Source organism: Alexandromys fortis, unplaced genomic scaffold (assembly GCF_014885135.2).
Source record: "Alexandromys fortis isolate MF-2015 unplaced genomic scaffold, M_Fortis_MF-2015_v1.1 scaffold_261, whole genome shotgun sequence".
NCBI lineage: Eukaryota > Metazoa > Chordata > Mammalia > Rodentia > Cricetidae > Alexandromys > Alexandromys fortis.
The window spans coordinates 327,449-348,006 of record NW_026068144.1 but is presented as its reverse complement, the minus strand read 5'-3'; the positions used below and the strand labels follow the sequence as shown (position 1 = coordinate 348,006).

Below are 20,558 nucleotides of genomic sequence, written 5' to 3'. Positions count from 1 at the left end.
GATATCATCTCACACCTGTCAGAATGGCTAAAATCAAAAGCACCGATGATAGCCTTTGCTGGAGAGGCTGTGGAGGAAGGGGTACCCTCATCCATTGCTGGTGGGAATGCAATCTTGTGCAACCACTTTGGAAATCAGTGTTTTGGTTTCTCAGGAAATTCGGGATCAACCTACCCCTGGACCCAGCAATACCACTCTTGGGAATATACCCAAGAGATGCCCTATCATATGACAAAAGCATTTGTTCAACTATGTTCATAGCAGTATTATTTCACTCTCTTATGGTAAAAGAAATGATGCCTTTTGTGATCACTTACAAAGTATTTTATGTTTCTTATGATTAATGATTTAATGCAGTTCTGTATCATAGTGAGATAAGGTAATACAAATCTTTTAAAATCAAAAGCAAAGTAATGAATTTTAAGAGAAATAGTGTATGTTTTGTATTATGCACCTAAAGCAACTTGTTTTGTTCCCAATGCTTTATAAGCCATAGGCACTTTTGAAAAAAAAAAGTTTAATCCCATTTTAGGTGTTTTTGTATTTGTGAATGTTTTTGATGTATATACAGGTGAAACCCAAGAAAATAAGTTTTTCAAGTACCCTGGACCTGGATTTGCGGGCATATATGAAACTCTCAATATAGTTATTGTCATTTGAATATGGGCCATCCACAAGAAGAGCGCTTGCTGAGACAATTCTTGACATACATCAAATGTCGTTCACATATTGAGAAAACAATAAAGGAAAGAAATGGTGAGTCATCTGATCATCCATGTGAATATGATGAATCAATATGAATATGCTGGGCATGTTCAACTGGCAGCATGAATTCAACACACTCAAAGAAAATTCCCAACTATTTATAAAGCAAGCAGTATTTAAAGCTCTATGGAAAGCAGAAAAGCTAAGCATGCTCAATAGGGTTATGATTAGGGAGCAATAGTGCACATCTAAGCTGTGAAATGTGTGGATTCTGCAGGAATTTTGCCTGATGGGGACGGGCTTACCTTCCCATGTGGCTGAACGAAAAGGAATCATGTGGTTGGCCCCAATTTGACTGAGGACCTCATCTCAATGGAGGCAGCTGTGTGAATTAGACAACTTCTTTTTTTTTTTTTTTTTTTTTTTTTCTACTGAAATCACAAATTGTTTTTATTTTATGTCCTTAAGCATTCCAACTGGACCAACACTAATTCCAGGTGCTAGAGAGTTAGCTCTGTGGTTAAGAACATTGGCTGTTCTTACAGAGAACAGGATTTTGATGCTTAGCACCCATGTGGCAGCCCAAAATTGTAACTCCAGTTTCAGGAGATCTGATGTCCTCTTCTGGTCTCTATGGAGACTCACTTCTTATGAGTCTCACAGAGGAGCTTGCTGCAGGCAAGACGGTGAGGAATTCCACGTTGCTCAGTGCTTTCAGCTGGGGCCTCCAGACTTGGTTCAAAACAAGAGTCTGGTCAGAATATACCAATTAGACAACTTCTTTGCTAATAGTTTCCTAGAGAAAATTGTAAGTGCCACATGACTTCCTGGTTACTGTGACATAAAACAAAAGGGAGACATCCATAAAGCTCCTGCTGCCACTGAGCTCTCAGGGGATTAACAAAGCTATACTAAAGATGCAGCTCCGGACTTCCATGTGTGCGTTAGCTTTCTACACTGTTTTAACTCTGTATTGATCTTTGTGCCACGGTGTGATTGTGACACAGGACAACTTACAGCTGTAAATTCCTACTTCATCTGTAGGAGTTCTAGCTATCAATTGTAGCTAGTCATGTTTGGCTGCAAGTGACCCTGCTGGCCTTATTTGGGTTTAAAACTTATTTCTCTATGTGCTCATGTTTGGCTTTGCTTATGCCACAGCACAAGTAGAGAAATAAAAGAAAAACTTGTAGGAGCAGTATAGGTTTTTGAGAGATAGAACTTCATTACCTTAGTCATAACCAACTTTAGGCACTGAGACAATTCTCTTGCATTTATTTGTGGTTGTGAGAAAGTATTATGAACAAGTGTAGAATACTCAGAATAAACTAAACACAATCCGGAAAAGATGGAAGAATAAATAATATACTTATGTGCAAATAGGATTTGTTAAACAAATTATTCTGTGTTTCTCTATACTTAAATGACAATATGTTTACAATTTGAATAGGAAATTATATGTAAATTTTTCTTTGGGTTGCCAGCTCATACAAATGTAGGGTTAGGCCTGCCCCTAAGGGGGCGGACTCACCTCTGGTGAATGTTTACTGATAAATTGCGTGCACAGAAGCCCGCGCTTCGGTTCCTGTTTCCTGTGCTCCACGGGAACCTTGGTTTTGTGAGTCTGGTTTTCCCATTAAAGTTGTGCAAATATTTATTACAATTTGTCTTCATTAATCTAAGCCACCACATTTGGCACCCAACGTGGGGCTTTGCGGATACCCGCCCCGATTCGGAGCCTCCGGGAGGCCACCACTGGGAGCCAGCGGCACCTCCCCCTCCGGAGGTCTCTATCTCTCTTCGCACAGATTGTGCTCTCAGCACTGCACCTAGAAGCAGCTGAGATTCTGAGTCACTAGAAATCTCTGGTGCCTGCTAGAAAGCCGGCAAACAGAACGGGAGACTTAGCCCCGGTGGTTTGGATTTGTGTCTGTGCGCCCTGCCCTGCCCGCCACCCTGCACTCGGGTCACTTAATGGCGGAGAGGCGTTGCAGTCCCCATGACCCAGCTCAGTGCTGTGCATCTCTTTGACTTGTTCACTTTGGCGGCTTTCTCTCTGTTCCCATTCCACCACGCCTGCTCGCCGGAGCAATTAACCCAGAACGGTAAATTTGGGTTTTGAGTTGTTTCAGACCAGCTCTCCACGTGGACTCAAGTGGACTCTTTCGCCACCTCTGGCAGGAACCAGTCATTGCAGGTAAAAATATTTTTTTCCTTTTATAAATAAAATGTCTGAGAATATTATTATTCAGGTTTTTAAGTCTTTTTCAGTGTGCCATGTGGGAGATCTTACAGAGGTGTCTAGCACCCACATCTATGGATCTTTCTGGGATTAGTAGTTTTCCTTGGTATTAAGTGGTTTGACAACAAAAGTCTGATAGAGTCTTTAAGAGATGAATCCAGGATTCTTAAGGCAGAGGTTGAACATCTACAAACGATTAAGCATGACAATGATCTTCTCAAGAATCAGTTTGAAGTTCTACAGGAAGAGAATAGAACTTTGTTTAACAAGACTCTGGTGACTGAAAAAATTTTAGAAAAGGTTCCGGCGGATGTTAAGGAGAAATTCATTACTATGGAAGAGGGAACAGCTGAGTTGGATCGTAAACTCCAATCCCTTTCTGTAGGAAGTAAAACATTAGTGGCTGATATTAAGGAGAAATTCATTACTATGGAAGAAGGAATGGTTGATTTAAATCGTAAATTTCATCAGTCACTTTCTGAAGGGACTGAAACATTAACTGAGAGAATCAAAACTGTTGAATGTGACAATCGAATTTTGTCTAAAGCTTATGACAGATTGGCGGAAAGATTGTCAATACAAGAAGGCATGGTTTATGCCATAAAAATTATGTCCAAAGATGAGAACTTATCTCTAATGGACAAACTTCATACTTTAGAATCCTCAATGAAGGCTTTGGAACATAATTCTGGACAGGAGATACAGACATTGCAGAAGGCAATGGTGAATAGAATTGAAAAGATTGAGGAATTTCTAAATTCTGATGAAGAAGAACAAACGGTAGAAAGGCAAATTTTAACTACATCTGTGGGTAAATCCCTCCGGGACAATTTCCACAAATCTCTACCTACAGCTCTACCTGCCTTTCCAGTAATAACAACAGAGAAGGTGATTGGTTCCAGAAACCCTAGGGTCATTAAGGAAGATACATGGGAGCATGTCCGTATGAATGATCTCAAAGAAATTAAACAGGCTGTCATGACTTTCGGGATGCATTCCTCTTTTGTTAAAGAGATGCTAAAGTCTTGGGCATCCACAAGCAGAGCTACGCCATTGGACTGGCTCCAGCTGAGCTCTGCAGTCCTTGAGAGTGGGCCGCACTTAAAATGGAAATGCTTGTTCAGGCAAGAGGCTAGACTTTTAGAACAGCAAGAAAAGGCGAAGGGAAGTGACATCTCCCTAGATAAAATTCTAGGTGAAGGACGCTTTTCTGACCCTCAGGAACAAGCTAATTTGGACGAAAACACACTCTCCATATGCACTACAGCAGCCTTAAGGGCTTGGGACAGGGTACAAGACCCAGGACAGAGAATGGAATCATTTGTCACAATTAAACAAGGTCTGAGAGAACCTTTTAGTGATTTTTTACAAAGACTTACTAAGGCTGTGCAAATAGGGATACCTGACCCTGACGCAAGACGTATAATGATTGAGTCTTTGGCTTATGAAAATGCAAATGTGGAATGCAAAAAGATTTTGGGGCCTTTAAGGTTCAGATCAGCACCCTTGGAAGAATGGGTCTTGCATACACTGGATGTTGATACATTTGATTATGGCACTGAAGCATGGGTAGAAGAAGCAATTTCCAATGGTAAAAGGAGACACCAGAATACCAAATGTTTTAATTGTGGCAAAATGGGTCATATGAAAAGGAATTGTAAACAACGGATCTTCAGAAATAATAATAATGCATCTTCTAGAAATAACAGAAATAGGAGGACTCAGCCTTCAGGTTTATGTAGAAGATGTGGAAAAGGTAGACATTGGACGAATGAATGCAGGTCTACAAGAGATAGACAAGGCAACCTGATACAGACGGGAAACGTGAGAGGGGGGGCCTCACAGGCCCCCATGGCAAACATGGTTCAGTCATTTCCAGTTTCTGCAGAGAACGTGCCTCGTCAGGACAATTAGGAAACCTCATGCCTACTGTTACAAACGATAATGAGCAGAAAGATGAGTTACGTGTGTTTTGGCAAACTTCTATAAATGATCAAAGACCTAAGCTGAGAGTGTGTGTAAATGGCATTTTTATTACTGGCCTGCTGGACACAGGTGCTGATGTAAGTATCATTACCCCAGAATCTTGGCATCCGTATTGGCCTCTTCAGAATGTAAATGTTCAGCTCCTGGGAATTGGAACCCTATCTCGAGTAAGACAGAGCACAAGATGGGTTGAATGTATAGGGCCTGAGGGACAAATAGGAAAATTAAGGCCATATGTAGCCAATATTGCAATGAATTTATGGGGTCGTGACCTATTACAACAATGGAATACCCAAATTAACATTCCTGCTACTTCTAGAGCCTATATTTCTGAGAATAATATTAAAAGATATTACAAACGGAGAAAACCGGCCATTCGGGCCATACAAGAACAAGTAATTGAAGCCCCTTCAGAGATACCAACAGCCTTGCCTCTAAAATGGTTGACTGAGAAACCAATATGGACAAAGCAATGGCCTCTAGCTGAGGAAAAGTTACAGGCTTTAGAACAGCTGGTACAAGAGCAATTAGATGCTGGACATATAGAAGAATCTACCAGCCCTTGGAATTCTCCTGTATTTGTGGTTAAGAAAAAATCAGGTAAATGGAGAATGGTGACAGATCTCAGAGCTATCAACAAGGTTATTCAACCTATGGGTCCTCTGCAATCTGGAATCCCTTTGCCCTCTTTATTACCAAAAGGATGGCCTCTTATAGTTATTGATTTAAAGGATTGTTTTTTCACCATACCTTTACAAAAAGAAGATAGAGAAAAATTTGCCTTCACGGTGCCTACTTACAACAATTCTCAACCTTCCAAGAGGTACCACTGGGCCGTCCTCCCCCAGGGTATGTTAAATAGCCCCTCCTTGTGCCAATATTTTGTGAACCAACCATTGCAAATAATACGCAAGAAATTTCCCAAATCTATAATATACCACTACATGGACGACATCTTGTTATCCGATTCAAACATGGATACCTTGAACAGACTGTTTGAAGAAATAAAGATACTTTTACCTAAATGGGGATTGCAAATTGCTCCTGAGAAGATACAGAAGGGAGATTCTGTTAATTATTTAGGTTATAAAATAGGTTTGCAAAAAATTAAGACACAAAAGGCACAAATTAGGAGAGATCGCCTACAGACTCTTAATGACTTTCAAAGACTGTTAGGAGACATTTCCAGTCTACGACCAGCTGTTGGGATAACACCTGATCTAATAATTCATTTGAACAAAACCTTGGAAGGTGATAAAGACTTAAACAGTCCCAGAGAATTAACAGCTGAAGCAGAAAAGGAACTGACAATAATTGAGGAAAAATTACAACAGGCACATGTGGACAGGGTGAATCCAGAGCTCGATTGTATTCTCGTCATATTACCATCCAAAATTTCTCCTACAGGAATTTTAATGCAGAGAGATGATATTATCTTGGAATGGATCTTTTTACCACATAAACCAAGTAAAAAACTGAAAACTTATGTGGAAAAAGTCTCTGAGTTAATTATAAAAGGCAAGCTGAGACTTCGTCAACTAGCAGGCATAGACCCAGCAGAAATTATAGTGCCTTTCACTGCTGATGAACTAAAGAAATTATGGGAAGATAATGAAACATGGCAAAGAGCTTGTGCTAATTTTTTGGGAGACATTAATAACAACTATCCAAAAAGCAAGAGGCTTAACTTCATAAAGAGAACTTCTTGGATCCTTCCTCGAATCGTCCGTGATGCTCCAATAACTGGAGCCCGTACATTCTATACTGATGCCAATAAAACAGGGAAGGCAGGTTACAAATCGGAAGACTTGGGTAAGGTGGAACAAAGTCCTTATGATTCTGTCCAGAAGGCAGAATTATATGCCATTCTTATGGTGCTAAGGGATTTTAGAGAACCTATTAATATAGTTACTGATTCACAATACGCAGAAAGAGTTATTTTACATATTGAAACTGCTGAATTTATACCTGATGATACAGAACTAACCTCATTGTTTATCCAGGTTCAAGATTTGATCAGGAACAGGCTTTGCCCTATGTACATAACACACATCCGATCCCATACGGGTCTGCCAGGTCCTCTAGCACAAGGTAATGCAGAAATTGATCAATTATTGATTGGTAGTGTGCTACAAGCCTCTGAATTTCATAAAAAACATCATGTTAATAGCAAAGGTTTGAAGAAAGAGTTTTCTATCACATGGCAACAAGCTAAGGAGATTGTAAAGAAATGCCCTACTTGCTCTTTCTATAACCAAACGCCACTGCCTGCAGGGGCTAATCCAAAGGGCACCCAAAGGAATGAAATCTGGCAGATGGATGTGTTTCACTTTGCAGAATTTGGCAAATTGAAGTATGTTCACCACACCATTGACACTTATTCAGGCTTTCAGTGGGCAACTGCTTTAAGTTCAGAAAAAGCTGATTCAGTAATCACTCATTTATTAGAAGTCATGGCTATCATGGGTATACCTACACAAATAAAGACAGATAATGGTCCTGCTTATGCCTCTAGGAAAATGAAACGGTTTTTTGACTATTACAATATCAAGCATGTTACAGGTATACCATACAATCCTACAGGTCAAGCAGTCATAGAAAGATCAAATCGAACTATAAAGGATATGTTGAATAAACAGAAAGGGGTGGAAAACACCCCCAGAAATAGGTTACATAATGCTTTGTTAACCTTGAATTTTCTTAACGCTAATGAGAAGGGGACAACGGCTGCAGAAAGACATTGGATAATGGAAAAGTCTACTGAACTAAATCAACCAGTTTATTTCAAGGATGTGCTGACCTCACAATGGAAGCCAGGAGATGTGCTGCGTTGGGGAAGGGGTTTTGCTCTTATCTCCACAGGTGAGGAACAATTGTGGATACCGTCAAAATTAATAAAGGTTCGGTATGAAGAAGAAAAGCCATTTGGAAAAGATAAATAACAATTCATTCACAAGGATGGCGAGCATACTGATGGTAAGGAATTCAGGTAGGTTGGGGGCAGGGTTTTTTTTTTTTTTTATCTCCACAGGAAAATACTGATCTTCAAAGAATTTAAGGGACCCTGAATATTTAATAACTGATGGATGGAAAATAGTTACGACCCACTAAGACTCAACAGTAACATGAGTAAGTATTGATTATATATATATTTTCTTTTTTCTCTTTGAACGCTTCTTTATAAATATGTAGAGCTGGTTTTGGAGTTGGACTATGGCTCAGTCCCTCTTCAATTCCAAGCCTGTTGATAAGAGATATCTCAGAGTTTCTGTCTCAGATCAGGAGCCATGAAATGGGACAGAATGAGGATAATTATATACTTGATAAACTTTCTTTGCTTTTCCTCATATCTGTGTCTTTCTTTATATGTCAGAATATGTCCTTGTTGTTAATGTTTAAATTTCCCATAACAAGCAACAAATTTCCCTACAGTAATTTTTGAAGTTTCCAGGATGAAGATGGGGCCCCACAACATCAACTCAACCTGGTTTTTATGACGTCATATTTTTTTTCTTTTTTACGCACTAATATGAGACCTGTTTTTTGGTACCAACTGCACGAGACAATTTCAAATGATGCACATTTTTGACAACACTCTGGCTGGACCTTCTCAAAGTGCTCAGGGACTAGTTATAATTTTCTTAGGTCAAAGGTTAATTTGGGAATTTTACCATCATTTGCTTTAACAGGAGCCCCTAAGGAGAACATCGCCCCCAAGTCAGCTTGAAGCAATCTTAGAGGACAATGTCCCCTCTCCCAACAGAGTTTGCCCTCAGGGTTAGGGACATCTTTTAGTGGTTGGTTTGGGATTGAGGGGATAGGGAGATGTTTTATGGAATTAGGGGTATGGTCAAAAAAAGGGGGGGGATTAACTGGTTTGATGGGATGATTGGTATTTGTGAGCTACTGTTTTTAGAAAATTGTATTGGTACTGTTCCTGTATATTGACATATTGAATATTGGATGTGTGTTCCTACCTCTATTTTTGTATAAGAGTATGCTTATATTGTATTGATACATCTACCATATCACAATGTACATTTCTACCTCTGATACTATTTATGTAATAACATTGTTTACATTTGATATGTAATGACATTGTTTACAGGTGAAGATCATTGTCTTCATATATTACACAGTTGTTTATTCTCTTAGTCTTCAAGTTAGATAGGTATTAAGAATTATATTCTCTACATTATTTAGACTCCTTGAGATAGGATGTTTAGCAAAACTTTTGTTCTCTATAGTGTTTGTTATATATATTATTTGTTATTATTGTTTATAGTTGTAGTTGGTTTAGTTCTGTCTTATTTAGACAAAAGGGGGAGATGTAGGGTTAGGCCCACCCCTAAGGGGGCGGACTCGCCTCTGGAGAATGTTTACTGATAAATTGCGCGTGCAGAAACCTGCGATTCCGTTCCTGTTTCCTGTGCTCCGCGGGAACCTTGGTTTCGTGAGTCTGGTTTTCCCATTAAAGTTGAGTAAACAGCAAGTACAGAGCCTTTCAAAACTCCTAGAAATAACAGAAACAGTCGGCTGCCTGGACAGCCACCCAAGTTTGTCCTCAGTTTTGGAACATTCATCTTCAGCATACAGGCCTCGAATTCTGACAGACTTTTCTGTGAACCAGGAATTTTACAAGACTGTCCCACCTTGTCTTGGCAAAGTTTGCCAGCTGTCTTCTTTTGTATCCTGTTTGTTCAACTTGGACAGCACACTGTCAGCAGTCAAAGGAAGGGAGTTTCTTTTCACTGTGGCTAACTTTTTGCCACAAAAAAAAAAAAGCAAATTCCATATGGAGGTTCTTTGATGTGTATCATCTCTTCTTTGATGAAAATCATGTTGCCAGGAGCAGATGGATCTCACTGTCATGAAAAGCCTTATGTTATTGAAACATTTTAAATGACATATTCTGTAGGTCTTTGAAATTTTTGAAGACAATATATTTAAAATATATCTGTTTGACCTTGAAATCATACCCAACATGACTAATTCTGATTGTTATAGATGACTAACTACTAACTTGTATTCCTTTATTATCCTAAATAGATTTTAAAGACTAGAAATTTATATTACATTGCTAAATGAGGTGCATAAGTATGTCTTATAGAAACATATATATATATATAGTATAACAAGAATAACTTTATATTTGTTTTTCTGTAGGAACAAACTGTTTAATACCAATCCAAATTCCCACTTCCTCCCCTCTTCCCATTCCCTTTACACACTCTTCCACCCCACCCCCCTTTAATCCTAAGAGAGAGTAAGGCACTTTGCTTTGTGGAAAGTCCAAGGCCCTCTCTACTACATGTGGGCTGAGCAAGATATACATCCAAAGAGAATAGGATCCCAAAAAGCCAGTACATGCAATAGAGATAAATCCCAGTGTCACTGCCAGTGTCTCCTCAGTCTGCCCCAGCCATACAACTGTCAGCCACATGTATAGTTTGGTCCTATACTTGTTCTTTCCAAGTCAAAAATCCATACCAATATAAAATATTTGAAATTAATAGCTGTTTATTATTTTAAAGTAAATTCAACAATCTACCTTTTCATCTTATGATTCCTATGTCCCGTTTTCTTTCCCAAAAGAGATCCTTGACTCTAGCCTCCCTTGATTAGCTTCTTTCTTTACCATGCTCAATGACAATTTGCAACCAACATCCCCAAATGATGACAAACATTCATAACCCGCTGAATGACCAAAAACCACCAACCCTATCTCTTGGAAACGTGGGCATTGTTTTTTTTTTTTCTAGACAGCTTCGTGTTGCCAGGAGGTGCTGTCATCTTTAGGGGACCCTGAGGAAATTGCGAGTTGGCCATAACATTTGTTGTTCAGCTGCCGAGCAATGGGAAAGCATAAGGTTTGTCTGCAGTCTTGGTTAGAATAGTCTGAGGCTGGACCATCTCAGCCAGGATCATTGAAGCTGGCCTGGGTGTCTAAGGTCTTTACTATATTGTTTGCTTGAACAAGGCTTTTCTTGTGTCTGAGTTCTTCCCTATTACCTAATATCAAGGTGATATATAAAGTTTTTAAACATTCAGAGGGTTAAGGTTTTGACAACTTCTTGTAATTCCTGCTAGAAATCCAGGAGGACTACAGGGTCTACCCTTCTTGAGGACCATCAAGCACATGCATATATCAAAAAACACACTGATGTAGCAAAATAAAAAGTAAAATGAATCATTAAACATTTTCCCTCATGACTATTTTTCTTGGATAAACATTCATTCCTATAACCCAGATGTTGAGGCATCTAAAGACTTACCTACAGAATTTTTCTTTATCATAAATTCCTTCTCAGAACAAAAATGAAGCACATTGGCTTCCAAATCAGTGAATCAATACTTGTTGGAATCATTTGGAAAAGTTTAGAGAATGCCACCCCATAGAGGAACTCTCATGATAGGCTTTGAGATTTTCAATCCTGACACCATATCAGTTCCCACTCTCTGTTCCATGCTTCGGTTTGAGAATGTGAGCTCTGAGCTTCCTGCTTTAGCTGTCATATCTAACGCTTGTTGCTTTGTCTCTCTTGGGATGATCGTGATTCACTCTGGAACCATAAGGCAAATTAAGTTCTTTTACAAGTAGCCTTAGACACTGTGATTTATCACAGGAAGGAAAAAAAAAAACACTAGTACTCATCCATAAAGTTTTACTTCATGTAATTGAAGAGAAGCATGATATCTAAAAGGTTTTCCCTACTAAACAAATCTGCAGGGCTTTGTCCACGAGGTTATAAATGCAACAAAGATGGCTATCACAATACTTGAATAGAATGTTGACACTTGTCTGATTTTTCTCCACAACAATCTTGTATAACTAAATATAAGTTCATTGACTAAAGATCTTACCAAATCCTTTATACTCATGGATTCCCCTATAGTCTCAGTTCTTTCATGTCTTCTAAGACTACTGTAATATAGGAAAGATTTAACGAATTCATTATACATTACAACTTTTACTCTTGGATGAACTCTTTCATGGATTTAAAGACCAGGGTGAAATGCAAAGACTTCATAATAGTGATAAAATCCATAGGGTGACTCTCCACTATGAATTCTTGCATGCCTTTAAAGATAACTATAGCATGTAAAGGCTATACAACACTGATTACATTCAAAAGGTTTCTCTCCTGGAAAAGTGGTTTTATTTTTTATGAACCTGGAGAAGATTCATTATGACAGGATTTCTCACATTGAATACATTCATAGTGTTTTACTCCAGTATGAGTTATTTTATGCCTTTGAAGATTAGCAAGACGTGCAAAAGCTTTCCCACATTGATTACACACGTGAGGTTTCACTCCAGTATGAGTTGTTTTATGAACTTGTAGATGACTGTGCTGTGAAAATGCTTTACCACACTGCATACACTCATAGGATTTCTCTCCAGTATGGGCTCTTCTATGTATCTGGAGATTACTGTGACACGCAAAGGCTTTACCACATTCACTGCATTCATAAGGCTTCTCTCCAGTATGAATTCTTTTATGTATTTGAACATGACTGTAACGTGCAAAGGCTTTCCCACACTGATTGCACTCATAGGGTTTCTCTCCAGTATGGGTTCTTTTATGCAGTTGGAGACTACTGTGGTATGAAAAGATTTTCCTACAGTGACTACATTCGTAAGGTTTCTCTCCAGTATGAGTTCTTTTATGTATTTGGAGACCACCATATCGTAAAAAGGCTTCCCCGCATTGATTACATTCATAGGGTTTTTCTCCAGTATGAGTTTTTTTTTATGTATTTGGAGGTTTTTCTTTTGTGAGAAGGCTTTACCACATTGATTGCATTCATAGGGTTTCTCTCCAGTGTGAATACTTTTATGTCTTTGAACATAACTGTAACGTGCAAAGGTTTTCCCGCATTCATTACATTCATAAGGTTTCTCTCCAGTATGAGTTCTTCTATGTATTTGGAGATGACCGTGGTTTGAGAAGGCTTTCCCACAGTGGTCACATTCATAGGTTTTCTTTCCCGTATGATTTCTTTCATGCCTATGAAGATAATTGACACAAGTAAATGCTATAACAAGTCCATTACTCTGATGAATGCTTTTATCTGTATGACTTAATGTTACAGTTTGGTCTAATGGCAAAGAGGAGTCACATGTTGTTTCCATTCATAGGTTTCCGCACCACTATGGACTCTTTTGTGTACACAGCCTATGTGATAGCATCACTGTTCACGAGTCTTTTCATATAGCTGAGAAGAACAGGAAGAACTCTAGGTTGACCACACCGATTACATTCTTAACATTTCCCTATACTATGAGTCACTACATTTGCAAAGGGAACCGAGAGAAACAGAAGAATTTATACATTCTTGGTACTTAAAGGGCTTTCTCTTGGTGTGAATTTGCTGACGTATTTCTAGTGATGTTTGAAAAACAATTAATTCTAAACTTATATTACAATCAGAAAGGGTAGTCAAAGTGAGGACAACTACTACTCCTAATTATTCTGGGAGGCAGAGAGGTACATTACTTCTTTCCATATCATTTATACATACATTAATATTTTCAGAGTGCCACATAATATATCATAAAAAGAAAGGACAAATAGAAGGTTTCCATATTGCATTCACACATTGAACGTTTTTTCCTGATATAAATATGGTACAGTTATAGAGGTTTCTCCACAGCAACCTTCTTAATTCTCATAAACTGCCCCCAATTACTAAACTTTGGCTACTGACCACAAGTACACTAGTAACACTAGCTTATTACTAATGGAGTATTTTCGTATTAAAAGATTTGAGACAATACTTTTCACCTAATCAATAGGTATTCCTTTTGCTATACCTGTGTGGTAGAATTAAACAGATGGACAGTTCTCCAGGCCAGCTCTCAAAAGGCTCTGAGTAAAATGGTGATATCTGTTAAGGCGCTGTGTCTTCCTTCTTAGAGGAATGCCTTGCAAATGCAGATCAGCTCCCTGACACTGAGGTAACTGCTGCTGTGAGAACTTAGTAATCATCCACACACTTAAAGCTCTGCTGATTCACACTCTTAATTTTCCCTGAAACTTCTACTTCTGTTGAAGTCAACGCTTCCTGGTCTACAAAGCAAGTTCCTGGACAGCCAGGAATGTTAGAGAGAAACACTGCATGGGAAAACTAAACCAAAACAAAACAGATCTTGTGTGAGACATTTATATTACCTTGCACATGAAAATTATCTTCCATGTCTTCTGGGTGTTTGACAATGTACTTTAATATTGTAGTCTTCCTCTTTGTAGCCTGAAATGTAATACCAGAGAAATGTTTATTATTGGAAATTAGGCAAAATTCAAGTTACTATATCCAGTGAACCTAAAAACTATGACTGACTTGCTCACCACATTCATCCCCTTTATCAATACAAATTAGAGAAGAGCATCAAAACCCCAGAATCAGTAGTTCCCTTATTTTAAAAGTTGAAGGGAAATTCACTTCTTACCTACAGCGATGAGGTTCTTGTAGGTCTCCAGCATCACATCTTTATAGAGACACTTCTGAGAATGATCCAGTAAAGCCCACTCGTCCTGAGTGAAGCTGACATGCACATCATCATAGGTCACTGCACTCTAAAATGTCCCATGCATGTGTACATCAGAAAGAGTGACGGTGATCACAATGAAAATGTACATTTTAGAAAGAAATTGAAAAAGAGGTTCACACGTGATCTTTCTTGGCCCTTTGAATATGTTTTACCCTCCCAAGAGAAATGACTATTAACAGACATACAGAGACAGGCAAACAAATCAACAGCACTAAATACATGTCAGAGAAATTGTATGAACAATTACTAACTGCAAAAACGGAATGGCAAGATGGGTGTATTGTCTCATGCCTTTAATCTAGCACTCAGGAGTGAAAAGCAGGTGAATGTCATTCAGTCGGAGGCCAGCCTGGTACATGAAATGAGTTCAGATTATCCAGAGATAGATAAATGGACCTCTCCCTCTACCCCCCAAAACACTAACCAACCAAAGAAACAAAAGAGGGTTGTACTGAAGTTCCTATAAAGAGCTATGCATTCATTCTAGTTCTGTATTCATCTCCCAGAAACCTGAAGTGTCACAATCTAAACTATAATATTAATTAGATCTTACTAAAAAGGAATACATAGTTAATCTCTTAAGAGATACACAGATGAAAATGTGAGCATCTTAAATATAGATAAGGGCAGGTGGGATGACTCAGCAGTAAAGAGCATTTGATGATCTTGTAGAGGAGATGGGTTCACTGAACAGTGCTTACATAGCTCACAATATCCATAATTCCGAGTTCAGGGGTTCTGAGAACACCTTCTGAATACTAGAAGCATATCTATGCATACAGGCAAAATCTCACATTTATACAAAAAATCCAAAACATAACAAAATGTTGGAAGAATGTCACACACATGCAATCTATTGGCATGGGACCTTTAGAAATATTAATGACATCAGTTTATGCCATCCAAGGAGGAAAAAAGATACCCTATGCCAAAGTATAAAGTCAAGATGTTGGTAAATCTCAGCACAACATCACATGTTTTGCATGTAAAAAAACTTTCTTTATAGGTCCATCAGGCAAAAAATATAAAAATGAAAAACCAGGGTGTGTTGGCCCAAACTTTTAATATCAACAACTGAAGGCAGAATTAGGCAGATCTCTAAGTTTAAGGCCAGCCTGGTTTCAAGAACTATTTTCAGAAAAGCAGAGCTATACCAAGAATACTTGTCTTCAAAAAGAAAAGAAAGAAATGATAAAATAAGAAAATTTAAAAAAAATGGGCAAGCAAATGGCTTAGAAAGGAAAAGCAATTGTACCTGATGCTATTTAAGAAACATGTATCCATCCACTGTACCTCATGCTATTTAAGAAACATGTATCCATCCATTTATCTCATGCTATTTAAGGATATAGTCTATAACGGTTGAATCCACGACAGAATGAGAAGGAATCTGGTTGATGGATTTCAACAAGAAAATAGACAGAAAGAACAGGAAGTAGGGTGAGGTTATAGATACTCAAATAACATCCCCAACAAGGAACTTCTTCTAGAAAGATTCCTCCTACTAAAGACTCCATAAACACCACAAAGAAAGGCACCAATAATAGTCAAGTGTTCATATATATTATCCGATATGGGAGGTTCATAATCAACCAGTCACATTCTGTCCCAGGTTACTAGAGGCCTATGGTCATTCCACGATGAAAATGAATTTAGTTCATTCATGCATCCCTCTAGAGCCCCTCTTGTTAGCCTCTTTGCCTCTGTGGATTTTAGAGTGATTATCCTTTACTTAACAATTAATATCCACTTATTAGTGAGTACATACCATGTTTGTCTTTCTGCATCAGGGTTAATCCTCTCAGAATTAGTTTTTTTCTAATAAAATAACTGCCCGCAAGTTTTATATTGTCATTTTCTAACAGCTGAGTAATACTCCACTGCATAAAATATACCACAATTTTTGTCAGTTCTTCAGGTGAGGGATATCTAGGTTGTTTCCATTTTTCTGGACCACCAATCTCTCTATACCCGGCCCAACTTGGCCCCAGTTCTCTCTTTGTGAGAGGTTGCCAGGGTGGATAGACTGGTTAAAGTATATGCCCCCTTTTTCTTAAGTGAACTCTTATGAAATAGAAAAAAAAAACAGGGTATTATGAGTCTAACTCTTCTTCTTCTTCTATTAAAAAATTTCCAATATATAATCCAATAGTATAGCCTCCCCTTCCATGACAAATATATGATTATAGATACAACCTACCTCCTGAGAAAAGGAGGTGAGTTTGAGAGCAGGCTACAGACGAAACCCACCTAACTAATGCAGCACACACAGTTCTCCCTGTGTGCATGTGCTACATCCCCTTAAAAAGGCAGGGCACACACACACCCCTCTCCAGAGGCCAGTCTCTGCACCTCTTCCCTTCCCTTCCCCCCTAAAAACCTCCCATATAAGCTCTGTTGTATGGTGTTACTGTCCTTCCCATTGATGTCCAACAAGTTCTGTCCTTTAACAGAACTGAAGAGTTTGAGCCACAGGATCCACATGTTAGAAGAAAATTAATTACCTAGAGTTATCTTCTGGCCTCCACAAAAGCATTGTGGCTTATGCGTGTATGCAAACATTGAGCACATGTGTTTAGGATAACAAGACAAGTGGTATACTCTTGTTCTTTCAGTCCCCCAATGATGGGATAGCTTCTGGTATCCTATAGACCTTGCTTCTAACTAACGTCTGCCCCACTAACTTACACTTAATCATTCCTACCAACTTTCTTAATTTAGATGGCTGTTCTGATTCTTATTTCCTCTCTAAGACTTGGATCAGCTCCATTACGTTCCACAATTCAACCTGACCTCTAGATACAAAAACCAGTCATATTAATGAATTCCTAGACATTTTTTGTTGGGACCAATTAAGTTCTGGCCTTCAGATGGATGTTGGGATTAATGAGTCCTGGCTTTCAGCTGTTCTACTCTGCTAGAACCTTCTGATTAAAGTTACTAGAAGCTGTACCTAGTTAGAGGATCAGAGGATGGGATTATCACCTGTTGGCCATTAACTGCAGTGTATTTAAGTCTACATGGTGTTAAATAATGGGGGCTTTCTGAACCAGTGTTTGGAGGTCCGTGTGTCGGTCTGTCTCTGTGTATGTCTGTCTCTGGATGTGTCGGTCTGTCTCTGCGTCTGTGTCGTGAACTGGGTTCTAGTGCATAGAGCGCAGACAAGGGGGCGCAGAGTGTGACAATTTTTCTTCTTACTATATCTAATCTTGAATTTTTCATCTTTGTGCATGTGTATTCAGAAGAAGACACACATGTGTAGGGGTGCAATGTTCATGAAGGGGCTGGAGAACAACTTTCTATGTCACTCCTCAAGTGTCTTTTGAGATTTGCTTCGGGAATAAAGAGCAAGGTGTATAATAAATGGAGTCAGTGCTACCCACATGCAACACTTCCCTGTTTTATACCTTTGAACAAAATCATCAATCTTTGTTAAAAGTCAAACTTCAGAAAAGACAAAAATAAAATAAAAACTAGGTGCCTTCATGATGCACGCTTCCAAACTCCAGAGAAGAGGACCAAAGTATTAGAACAGAGTGATGCTAAAAAATAAACTACTTATGAGGGCTTATTTATTCGTTATTTGTCATGTTACTTGATTTTATTTTCAGATACAGTCTCACTAAATAATCCAGGGTGCCCTTGTCCTGGCTGATTTTTCTTCAACGTGACACAAACCAGAATTACTTAAGAAGAGGAACTTCCATTACAGGGCATATTCTTTTTTTTTTTTTTTTAAGATTTTATTTATTATGTATACAGTATTCTGTTTGCATGTGTGTCTGCAGGCCAGAAGAGGGCGCCAGACCCCATTATAGATGGTTGTGAGCCACCATGTGGTTGCTGGGAATTGAACTCATGATCTCTGGAAGAGCAGACAGTGCTCTTAACCTCTGAGCCATCTCTCCAGCCCCCTACAGGACATATTCTTAATTAATGATTTATGAAAGAGGGTCCAACCCACTGTGAAGATGTACTGATTTATATATTATTTATATATTTATATATATTATATATAATGTGTGTACATATATGTATAATGTGTATACACATATGAAGGCAAATGGAATTTTTTGATGTCTGCGCTTTTACTTTGTAATGAGAGAAAAATGGCTGTGGATCTGAATGGGAGGGGAAGATATGAGAAGAGTTGAGTAAAGGGAAATCATAATCAAAATATATTGTAGAGAAATCTATTTTCAATTTTTAAAAAAGTAAAGAAAAAAGAAAGGAAACCGAAGAAGCCAGGAGGAAGAAGCCAGGAAGCCTCATTCCTCCAGGGTCCCATGTTCAGCTACTGCATCTAGGCTTCTGCCTTGAGTTCCTGACTCACTTGTAAGCATGAGTAACTATCAGTTGGACCTGTTAGTCAAATAATCCCCTTTGCTCCCCAAACACTAAGTGAACACAGTGAGTCTAGAAGCAGCCTGTGCAGTGGAGAAGAGGAAACAAAAAGGCAGGAAGCAGGTGAAGAAATAAGGGCAAATGCGAACTCCTCAGATAATAGGGTGGCAAACCAATACACAGACCTCTGAAGTAAGAACACTTAAGTTTTCAACATGATATCGGTCAGTTAGGAGCCTAAGTCAGTTATGAGCAACTGCACATGATATATCACCAAAGCAGATATAAAATAAATGAATGCTTCTTAAACACAGAAAACACCTTTCTTTTTAAAAAAGATTATACAGGAAAGTATTAGAAAGGTGACAGTTTGCTGTAAGTAAGTAAGCATTGTTACATTAAGTTTTTTTTGGTTTTTCGAGACAGGGTTTCTCTGTGGTTTTGGAGCCTGTCCTGGAACTAGCTTTTGTAGACCAGGCTGGTCTCGAACTCACAGAGATCCGCCTGCCTCTGCCTCCCAAGTGCTGGGATTAAAGGCGTGCGCCACCATCGCCCGGCTTACACTAAGATTTAAAACAGGACTAAAACACCACAAACATATGAGAGTAAGAATGTTGACACCACTTCTAAAATATTTACTATTTTTTCAAAAAAATTATTTCAGACCCTGTAATATTCACTCAACTGTAACTTAATTCCATTATCAGTAAGGACAGGTCTAGCCACGGAAATCAGAGAACTCAATGAAAATGTTGTCAAAGTAGAAGGTTTACTGTGTTCCATGTCAAAATCGGACGTGACTGAAGAGACATTGACTTATCTGCCAAGTGGCTTAGAATGTAAGTCATTCAAATTGGTCTCTAAGACATTTAAACCCTAAGCCGTTGCTGAGTAAGGATGACTTTCATCCACTTAATGGGTTTACTTTCAAAGGTCAATTCATTGCAAACGTGTGCAACAGCTAATATCTGCTCATTTACTACTGGCATTCTCACTTTTTTCCTGATTCATTGTGACTCTCAGTTAACATCAGTCATGTAAGGACACAATAAACCACTAGCCCAGATTTGAAGAGTGATTATAGCAAGAATGAAAATTACAGAGAACAGTGTGTCCGCATTTTGAGGAAAAGATAAAATTATACCAATGTATGGTTCATAGAAGCCAATGAGCAGCATATGAACCACATATGTAAATCACCAATTGCTATTAAAGTGCTTCAGGGGATATAGCTCACCTAGTCAGGGGAGTGTTTGCCCTGAGTTCACATTGCCAACAACATGTAACAGCTGTGGTAGTGATGCACACTTGTAATCCCAGAACTTCTTAAGACAAAGAAGGATGATCGATCACAAGTTCAAGGTTTCACAATGGCTTCAAGGTCAGTCTAGGCTACCCAAAAGCCCACACGCTCACAGACACAGACACACACACACACACACAAAACAACAAACAACAAAATAACACCAACCAAACAAAAACCAGCTATGGTGTCAAACAAAGACAGAATCAAACAGGGTTCCTATGATAGGGGCAGAAACTGAGGAAATGGAGCAAAGACTCAACTAGCTACTTTTCTAGGGAAACTGGATTTAATTCTCTTTACTTCCAGTTGCAGAGAATCTGACATCTACTATTGGCCTCCACAGGTACCAGAAACACAAATAGTAAACAGACATACACGTAGGCAAAGTAAAAATATATCAAATTTTTAGTAAAAAGCTA

General features: G+C 38.6%; 2 protein-coding genes across 2 annotated transcripts in view; both read right to left on the bottom strand.

The window, feature by feature from the left end:
• Positions 1-10,428: 10,428 nt before the first annotated feature.
• LOC126491318 (zinc finger protein 239-like) lies at positions 10,429-13,070 on the bottom strand. The gene is given in 2 exon segments (XM_050126878.1): positions 10,429-12,687; positions 12,690-13,070. Coding segments are annotated over 2 exon segments (969 nt in total). The 3' UTR covers positions 10,429-12,099.
• The window catches only part of LOC126491338 (zinc finger protein 431-like), a 20,408-nt gene continuing 12,659 nt past the window's right edge, over positions 12,810-20,558 (bottom strand). Inside the window, exons 3-5 of the mRNA XM_050126905.1 lie at positions 14,388-14,514; positions 14,110-14,188; positions 12,810-12,945 (exon numbers count right to left, since the gene is read on the bottom strand). Of these exons, the coding sequence (XP_049982862.1) occupies positions 14,124-14,188; positions 14,388-14,514 (192 nt within the window). The 3' untranslated portion in view covers positions 12,810-12,945; positions 14,110-14,123. The remainder of the gene's footprint in view (positions 12,946-14,109; positions 14,189-14,387; positions 14,515-20,558) is intronic.